This window comes from Cupressus sempervirens, chromosome 7 (assembly GCF_028749045.1).
Source record: "Cupressus sempervirens isolate cs-2001-9-10 chromosome 7, ASM2874904v1, whole genome shotgun sequence".
Taxonomy (NCBI): Eukaryota; Viridiplantae; Streptophyta; class Pinopsida; order Cupressales; family Cupressaceae; genus Cupressus; species Cupressus sempervirens.
In genome coordinates this window covers 1499181-1509475 of record NC_143124.1, presented here as the reverse complement: position 1 = coordinate 1509475, position 10295 = coordinate 1499181, and the positions used below count along the sequence as shown (strand labels likewise).

Below are 10295 nucleotides of genomic sequence, written 5' to 3'. Positions count from 1 at the left end.
AAATGGCATTCCATATTTTAATTTGATTTTTTTTTTGTGGATGCCAAATGACATTTGTTATTTAAATTTATTTTTAAAAGTGAATTTCATTTGTGACTCTCAACAAATCTTTTTTCTTTACACAAATTATTCCTTGAAATATTCTTTTTTCTTTACACAGATTATTCTTTGAAATATTCTTAGTGCTGAAAATTGTTACTCCCATTGTACATGCCTCTACTCTCGGCATAAATGTGTTTTTAAATTGAGAAGGTCAAATTCCCATTAATACCACAAACAATTAAAGATTCAGACCATCCTCTGCAATAGATCCTAAAAGTGCAATTCAAAGTTTAGATCATTCTCCGCCATAAATTCTAAAAAGAGCAAATTTTGATGATTGGAATGGGATCTTTGTTTCCTTGTCTTCCAGCTGAAATTGGGATGCAATGTCTGGTGAGGGTGGAATTGAACTCTCATCACAACCTCAGGTGTGTCTGCAAAAGCTGGAACGCAGCATTGAACAGCTACCACTTTTATCAAGAGAGAAAAAGATTGAAGATTTCAGAACAGCGGATTTGTATGCTCCAGAAAAGTTGCAATAGAGTACTGATATATGACTTAGAAAAGAACTCGTGGAAAAGTCTACCGCCCATTCCCACGGAAATTATAAGCGTCTTTCGCTGCCATTTCGTGAAACAAAAACTAGTTTTGATCCCGGATTGGCTTCCCCATTTTGCAAAAAGTTGTGTCTGGTTGTACGATTTTGTTTGTTTGAAATGGCGACAGGGTGCGAAAATGCCAATACAGCTGAATAAATTTGCCTCTGCAACAGATGAGCACAGGGGAATGATTTATGTGGCTGGAGGGTTAACCAACCGTTTACACTGTGGGAATCCCGTCTGTAGCGCTGCAGTTTACAATGTGGAGGAGGACAAGTGGGATCTTCTTCCCGACATGAAAACTGACATGAACACCTGCACGGAGAAATTTTATGGTGCTTTTGCTGACGGCAAGTTCTATGTAATGGCATCATTTCTCAGCTTTGAAGTTTTTGATTCCCACACAAAAAGCTGGAAAACTATGAAGAATAGATTCAATAGTGGGGATTTAGTGAGTGCATTTGGACGCCTTTATTGCTTGTCTGATAGGAGATTGATTGAATATGACTATAGCCAAGATAAGATGAACATTGTAGGGACCTTTCCAATAGAGGTATGGGGTCATTCCATTGACTTTGTTGTGGCGATTAGCAATAAAATCTTTGTGGGCAATTGGGATCCCATTAAAGGTGAAGGTTTTTTTATGCTGGAACCTCCAAGTGAGACAGGAGGAAGATTCAAGTTGATTGGCATTGAGAGACCATCCGGCCTCTCCGGTTTTGCTATATGTGCTGCTACGCTGGATCTTTAATGGTTTCTAAGCTTTGATGTGTATGACACCTCAATAGACACTCATAAGCTATGGGAGCTCTCAAGTAATTAAAACATTATATATGCTGAGAATTTATTGTTGTATAGGTTATATATTTTGAATTCAATAATTGAAATTTGTCTTATATTAATATTAATATTATAATAAAAATATCAGACTTGGCTACAACATCAACAAGTCTTACATCAGATGTATAACATTATAGATCTACAGAAAACGTTATTCCCAGGAGCAACACTTGTTTCTAATCAGGAGTTGAAATATGTTCTTCACTGCAATCTCTGTTCTCTTTTTCTTTTCCTTTTTGACAGGTTTAGTTATATATTATGAACTTGTATATAGTTCCTTGGCTTATTCAACAACTCTTTGTTCAATATATCTCATTTCTGGGTTATCAGTTTTACAATCGGTGCATTCTAACAGGCAGTGTCTAATGAGATCATTCAGTTTGTTCTATTCTTTGGATTCTTCAGTTTTGTATATCTTCCAAGAAACACTTTTTATAACATCTTCCATCATTATCTGTTTCCTTGAAAGACGGAACAAATTGAATCAAAAGTATCCTCTACCAAGAATATCACTAGCACTTTGCTGTCAAAGAAAGAATAATTTGCTCGATGGCAGGGTGCTTTCAAATTTTGATATTGTAGCCTCTCAAACAGAGGCTCCTAAGCTTCTTCTGGCGTAGAAATTATATTCTTCCAATTAGGATTTTGAAATTCCTATTTTTGTACATGGAATCGTGAGAAATCGTGCTATCCATATTGGTTCCTAGCTAATCTTATAACTGCTTTTCACTTTTTATTTGTACTATTTCCCTCATTAATCATGCTATTCTCATTTTTGTTGCTAAGATATTTTCTTTTCATTGAACAATCATCACTAAAGTTGGGTTGCTGAGAAATCATTTTGTGTTCTAGGTTTCATCTTTGGGTTTGATCTGCCTTGATAGGAAAGAACGATATTCTGATGTGGAAGTCTGAGAAATTGTGCTCTTCAAATTTGGGTTACAAATATTCTAGCCTTCGGATTTGGGTTGCTAAAGACTTTTTTGCCTTTTCCCTTAAGGATTTGTTCTACCTTAATAAGAATTGTTGTTTTGATTATCTGAGTTGCTAAGAAATCGTGCTGCTTCAAATTGGTAGTTGAAGAATCATGTCTCTGGATTTGGATTATTAAGACAGCTCTATGTGTTCCCCTTTTTACTTGTTCTTTTCCATCTTCATTTCCAAATAAGATGATTGAAACAACTTTAAGAATTTTGGATCTGAGACATTAAGAACCGTTGTTCGTTTTCCCAAACAGTTTAAAAGATGTCGTTTTAGGGATTGAGCTATTATTGCTTTGTTCGATTTGTGATGAGTCCCCCATGGTCAGTGGAAAGAGAAACTCTTCAGCACTTCTAATTGTTCAAGAGAAAAGCATAGCCAATCCCTGGCGGTAGAAATTATCAAGATTGTCAAGCATGTTCTACCTCTTCCTCACCATTGTTTTTTTGTTGATTCCTTTGCGTTAAGACTTGTACAGGCAAATCTAGCTGATAAGGCATTAGATTTTTATGCAGATTCATGCTACTAAGGCCAATGGATCCTTGAAAAGGGAACTACTAATGATCTCACCTGGATTAACTAGATCATGCTCCATGTCATACTGATCAAGAGTTCGTCACACAAAATATATGCATTTGAACTCCGAGAACATTTTGGAGCATCATGTTTCTATGTTGTAAGATATAGCTACTAGGTGATGGTCTTGTTATAATTAAAAATGTCATTCTATAATACTAAATGTATGCATGAGAGCTCGAAAACAACTGGAGAATCATGTTTCTGGTTGCAAGCTAGGAATTTGATTTGGAAATGTCATTCCAAAACGCAAAATCTATGCATTAGAGTTTCCATAACACTTTGGAGTATTATCAAAGACCAAACCATTAGGTAACACATTTTCATGACACAATTTATGTTCGTGAGCTTTGAAGGCCAAAACATTTTGGAGTATCATGTTTATGATTGCAAGACAAGGCAGAACCATTAGGTGACACTTCAGCTGCAATTCCAATTATTGTTTCATTACCTCTCAAACTGAAGCTTTGTTTTAAAAAAAATTGGTCAACTATCCCTTATTGGGTAAAGGCACGTCAAGATTTGAGTCCACTATGGATCGGACAAGAGATGACCTTCTGCATGCGTCGGAAGCATTTTTACCCATCTACTACCATGGAAGACCTATAAAAAAACTAATATAATGGCAGGGCAGAATTTGAACCTGATGACAGTAAACCCAACTACTGTTTACATAGATAGATAACAGATCAAAAATATTAAGCTGATCATAAAAACCCTTTGAATTCTATGGCCTGACATTAACCACATTCTCAGAGTGCCTTGTTAAGTTACTAGATTCATTAGGAAAGATATAGAAAGGCTCAAAGCTTCTGTTATTCATTTATCTCATATATTAACCAAATAATTTTCAAAAATGACGACTATGGGATTTGAGCCAATGGCCTTTCGAACCAGAGCCTAAATCTGACACCTTAGACCACTCAGCCAAACTGTCACTTTGAATTATATATCAATTTCTTTTAATAATTTTGGCAAACCGCAATTAATAGGAAAGAATCATATAGTAATTTATAAGTCTGAAAATTTGTGCTCTTCAAATTTGGGTTGTAAAGAATCTTTCCTTCGGATTTGGGTTTGTGAGGATTTTTGTCTCTTCCATTTTGGGTTCCTTTTACCTTCCTGAGAATCTTTTATTTGATTATCTGGGTTGCTGAGAAACCATGCTTCAAATTGGTAGTTGAAGATTCATTTCTCTAAATTTGGGTTATCAATACAGTTTGTCATATTCGCCTTTGTATTTGTTCTTTTCAATTGTTAAAAAGGGTTGCAGTGCAGTATGGTTCCTCCCAAGTGCAGCCAGGACAATGTGACAATTGTAAAAATCTGCTGAAATGGTAAAGAAAATAGAAAATCAGACACAAAGAAAGCAAACAAATTTAAGTTTGTCTGTTGAGGAAAAAGATCAAAAACAGAACCATCTCCATCAATCCTGCAGAAAGTAATACATAGTGTTGGAAGTTTCCATCAGTTATCTATCACATCTATTAACCAAATCATAAATAAATTGCTACATTAAAATTGCAAGGAAATAGAAAGCTATCCAGACCTCTCATGTTCATCTACTCCTGCATTCACTATGAACAAGTATGTCTTAAGATTAAGAGGATCTTGTGCCACTAACGATTGTGTAATTATACACTGATTGTTTGCAACTTATAAACAGTTATCCTATATGGCTGAAAAATTAAAATTATTATACTGCTGTCTGCTAAGAAGATTTATGGGGGATTCATTTCCAAAGTTCTTCAGTAAATGATTTCATTCTTGTTACAGATGTAATCAGGCAACATCTAGAACATCATAATTCAAAAAACATTGATTAGCAGTTCAGATCAATAGAAATTTAACTAAAAATAAAGGCCTTCAAAATAACAATTATATGACTAGTATGGCTTAACATGATTCAAAATACAGCTAGAAATAGCAAAAGAATGAAGTGCTCAAGGCATCTTCTCCTCATAAAGAGCCTATCTATCATAGGAACATATGGCAAAAGCTACAAAGGAACAATTTCCATGAGATAAGCTACAAGAAATTGATGCTAGATAGTAGTCTGCCCAGAGTACATTTCACAAATTTTCCCAATGTTGCCTGAATTTAACCTAAACCATAAACCAACTGAATAACTTAATGAAAGAAAGTATTTGTAGTTGTGTTCTCCATTGACAAGATCAGGTGACCTAGATAACAGTTTGCAAGTAGAAGAAAAGTATTTGTCATTCTACATTAAGTAATAATATAATATATAAAAGTATACAAATGACATGATGGAGCAAAATGTATTTGAAACTCTAATTGGCAAGAGACAACAGATTTTGCTTGCGACATAGGTGGTCAAGATGATCTTCAAAATTGATGATGTAATCTTACCATCATTGTATTAGATTTTTTTCCAAGAGAATGTGTGGTTGTGAAAACACCTATGCTGGTGTATTTCATAGGAAACTAGACATTTTTGGATACTGAAGCATATCCATATTGAACTGCACACGTGTTGAATGCTTGTATTGTGTGAGTGCATGTAAATTTGAGGATTTAGTACAAAGCATGTTTGAGAATGATATGCCCCGATTTGCTCAGGAATTTTCAGATTTCATTTGAAATGGTATAAAGATAAGTTGTATCTGCTCTAGGATATAGCAAATTGCAAAATTTGACATGGTACAATCAATATATTAGAGGTTTGAATCTTACAGGGGCATTGTTAATGTCCTTGTTACAAAAATATGACTCTCACACGTGGTTGTTGTCACAAAAAAGGTAGCTTGTATTGAAGTCCAAAATGATCTTTTATGGGCTAGTTACAAAGTATTTAATGCCCCGTTTTTCCGAAGTGAGGAAACCATGATTTAATTTTGGGTTGATGAGAGTATCCAGGAGGTTGCAGCTTATGTCTGCTCCAAACTGACTTTTATTAAATTTATTTTGAAGTACATATTGTGGAGGTTATAATGTTTTCATTCTATTGTTTAAATCAGGGATACAGTTATTTTTATACATAAGCCACCTATGATAATTGTTGTTGTTGAAATTTATATGAAACTACATTCTAGTAAAGCACGATCAGTGTGGTTGCGTAACAAATACAATTTAGCAAACAGCTTCATTGATTGTTTTCATCTTGCCTTTCAGATATTATTCTATTTGTGATTTAAGTTTGGGAGATGGGGAGTTGTGCTAAAATCTACAAAGTGGGGCATTTCCAACCATTATCGAATTTTTCATGTCAGTGTTTGCTATATTCTGGTATTATGACTGTCATATGCTAGTATCCATCAACAAAAGAGGCACTTGTGATCTTTGTTGGGAAAGACATTTTATTTTAGCCTCATGAACAAATAAATTGTAATAGTTAACATTTTACAATCCATAAGCCAATCCAACAATTTGGACAGTTTAAAGCAGTGTTGAACCTTGAAATACAGATGTTAGTGGGATGCAAAAGGAGGAGGAAAATAAGAAAACAAATTTATATGTACATATCTACAACTGAGTACTCTATATACATTTAAAAAATTTAAAATTATTCATTGCTAATGGAGGAAACAATGAGCGATACAATCATGTGATGCCAAGATGACAACAAAATATATGCATACATATAGTGGCGCCTAGTAGTAATGATGTAAACCTCAGATCCCACATTTGTGATGTTAGATGCGTATAGGGAATAGGGTATAGATGTCCTGATTGAAGAAGCTAAGGCCTTCCTTTTCCTCATCCCAAAGTTAGGCAACATCCAAAATGCTCATCCGCTCATGCACATACAACCCTTCCATTAAATTACTGAGAATACTTCATCTTTCCCGGTATTTGTTGTAGCTGTCCATGAGAAGGGAAAACACTAGTGAATCAGTATGCTTTAAATCCTATAATGCCTTTCGATTTGGGCAGCCCTACCAATCCTCTATCTCCTTTTGTTTCTTAAAGGATTTCTCTCCTTCATAGTAAGTGAAAAAGTAAACCCCTGAACCAAGCTACAAACCTTCCAACAGAAGGGAACTCTGAATGTATGAACACAAATAAGATTAAACCCTGGCACTTAGAGCCACCCCTTCACAATCAATGAAAATAAGTCTCTCTCACACACACTTTATTTTAATTCGTAATATTTCTTATTACTATCCTCAAAGCATCTAATTTAAATGGCAATTTTCCAGAACCCTTACTGAGTCCTTTCCTAAGCTCATATACTTAAAAAATTTCTTGCAGGTGATGATCAACATGATGATCGATCAGGAAAAGCTGAAAAGGTTCCTTAAAGTTGGGCATGCTACGATGTTCACTTTTGAGATGAAGGATGGCTGTGAATGGAGGAGAAACATGGACAATTGTGCTGCTTTTGAGGAGACCATTAATATGCTCAATCAGGAGATCCAAAAGAACAAAAAGGCTGCTGCTGATTACAAGATTCTAATGTTGAACCAGATTCAAGAAAGGCTGAACATCGTTTGGATGGAAGGCCCAAAGGGATGGACTACTAGAGTTGAAGCACACAATGATCTTCTTCATTAGCTGTGCTGTTAGGATGCTTTCTTCTTTTCATATCTTGTCTATCTTCGATGTAACTATGACTCCTTCGGTGTGAGGCTTTGCCTCCCGTTTTGATATTGTTATTATTCTCTTTTTGTGATCCTCTTATAATTAATACAAAAAAAAAATTTTAATGGCAATACATTAGACTTTCTGCTAGAAATAATATTCTTGACATCAAGTTAACAATACATAGAAATAAACCCTTAATAATTTTGAATTTAATAACAGATTACTCTTATCTATTTAAAAATTTGAACCCTCGCAAGTATGTTGCCAGCAAACAAGAAAATTTTAAATAGATGAAGGGTTTATTTTCTATCCATTATCTTTGTTGTCAGAAAATGATAGAATAATTGTTTACTAAGGTTTCATAAATTTCCAAACACAAGAGCTGTAGATTCAATACAGATGATAACTGCTGAGGCGTGAGTGATAACACCTTGCATAGATCTTATAGTGCATGTATATCTTCTCATACATATTTCTTATAGGAGATTTGCACAGCTTCAGGCAATTCTGATAGAATATTGCCAGAAAATAAATCCTTACCACCAGCAATATGATGTCAGTTTGGGAAAAAGAACAATTTTTTTTTACCCATTTCATCGTCTAGCATGTCCACACTAAAAATCACATGGAAGGTACATTTTACTGGCAAGCTTGAGACAAAAAGTGGACGAAATTTGTGATTTTGTACAACAGTGGCTGAAACCAAGTTTTAAAGGCGTCTTGTCATCTTGACAAGCAGAACTGTAAGTCACTTCATGATTATGTTTTCTACATTAATAACTTCCCCATGGCTGATATGACTAATACTATAATATAGGTTTTCTTCCTAGACAATTTTAATTTGTTATAGTCCTGCAGTATTTGAAACACGTGTATACTTGTCACTATTAAGTTATTAACAGACAATATGTGATGTGCTTAAATTTTGCAAATCCTAAATATCAATCAACCAACTCTCAAGGAAAATGACAAAGCAAGATTTAGAGGTTATATTACAAAACTGTTGGTAGTCATCAAGTTTGAGTCCTTACATTTCCTTTTTCTACTTTCTTGGTTGCATTGATATTGTCTTACGGGGTCAGTTCTATAGAATTTAAATGCCCCAGAAGAAGCCAAGAAATACAAATTGTACTTACTTAACTGTGCTGTTGCATAGAGAGATTCGGAGTAAGATTTTGTGTATCTACACGTCATTATATTTGCATTTAATGGAAAAATAAAAATGATAGCCTTCTGTAGCAATTCTTTATTGTATATCTAATGAGTCGCCTATAATACGATTTGATCCATTATGTGTTCTTAGAGATCTATCTGTGCAACCATTGTAACAAGTCCAGAGACATACCCATACCTTACATAAGCAACAATATAAATAGCTGCCAACTCATCCAGAAAATAAAGTACAGATCCACCTGGGGATCTTTGAAGGCCTTGAATTTGTAGGAGCAGGAAAGAAGACCACTAATGCTATCAAAATATGGAGCAGAAAGAACATTCACCATAACATAACCAGCTTCAGTATTAACAAACAACAAAGGATGATCCAAATCAAATCATGAAAAGAGAATCCAATTTGCTAACCCCAAATCATTCAGTAAAAAGTTAACTGGCTAGAAACAGTCTCCATATCCTTTGGCATTTTGGAGCAGATCTTTGGTTATCTGCCGCCTGGACTTATTTATGGACACCCTTGATAGGTCATCATAATCCAATCATTGGATATGGATGGTCCTTAGTTGAAATCCCCAGAGAGTTGCAACATGTAAGTAGGACAGTGTGCATTTGAAGCCAGTTTAAGAGCATCACAGGTGTTACACTTAAGATGATGTTGTCAATATCCTTGAACTTCTCAAAACAGCACCAAGCATGCAACATAGAAGGGAAGCCAAGGCCTTGTACTTCTGGAGTTTAAACACATTAAAGTTCTTCAGGGTAAAAACCTTTGTATCCTACTCTTGTTTATGTGGCATTTCAGTTCTCATTTTGCTTAAATTTCATGTTTAAGATAGACTATCTCTATCACAGCACTAAAATACAACTCATTACTAAGCACATATTGACTGTTTTGCTAAGCAAATACAAACAGAGCAGTGCTAAAAATCAGCTAAGTTCTTAATGGACAATACAAGAATTAGTAGTAGAATTTTAATGCTAGTTAGGGATCAAAGAACCAGCAACAAAAGGATGCCTGAAGTCATTACATCACCCAAACAACTTGAAATACAGAAGACCCATCTTCCCTTGAGTTATAAATGATAATTATGCTGAACTACCAAAGAACCGTCTTATCTTGAGTTATAGATGATAATTATGATGAACTATTTCACTCCATGTACTATGCACATTTTTGTAACCCTCATGCAACTGGATCTATCTTTCCCAATGGTCAAGGTTCATTCAATGAACTTATGACTGTTTTTGCTTGCAAACTTACGCAAGCTTCCTGTATTTTGGATTTCCTCAACCTTAAATTCATAAGCTCAGACCCATCTTGGATAGAAACTTGACTGGACAAAAAGGAATTATAGACATCTATTATCTTTTGTTTTAGGTGCATTTGACTGGTAACCCACTTCCTCAATAAACTTCTCAAATACCAAAGAAAAATCATTTTCAGTGTGTAAATACTTGTATTGGGTACACCCAAGACTCATCCACACCTGGAATCACAGTACAGGTGTGAAATGCACCCAATCCCAAACAACACTA

At 34.9% G+C, this 10295-nt stretch overlaps 1 protein-coding gene across 2 annotated transcripts; it reads left to right on the top strand.

Moving 5' to 3' along the window:
* The first annotated feature begins 242 nt into the window (after window positions 1-242).
* LOC149545104 (F-box/kelch-repeat protein At1g80440-like) lies at window positions 243-7716 on the top strand. Of its 2 annotated transcripts, none has more exons than XM_089793694.1 (2): window positions 243-1002; window positions 7254-7716. In XM_089793694.1, exons 1-2 carry the CDS (start codon window positions 376-378, stop codon window positions 7554-7556), a joined length of 930 nt encoding a protein of 309 aa, XP_089649820.1. In that variant the 5' UTR covers window positions 243-375; the 3' UTR covers window positions 7557-7716. The 2 variants fall into 2 exon arrangements, with proteins under 2 accessions (XP_089649820.1, XP_089649819.1); XM_089793693.1 differs by having other exon boundaries at window positions 243-1456; window positions 7254-7358.
* Window positions 7717-10295: the final 2579 nt, after the last annotated feature.

Coding starts and splice junctions, on each gene's coding strand:
- LOC149545104 (XM_089793693.1), top strand. CDS start 376: ATGATTGGAATGGGATCTTTGTTTCCTTGTCTTCCAGCTGAAATTGGG.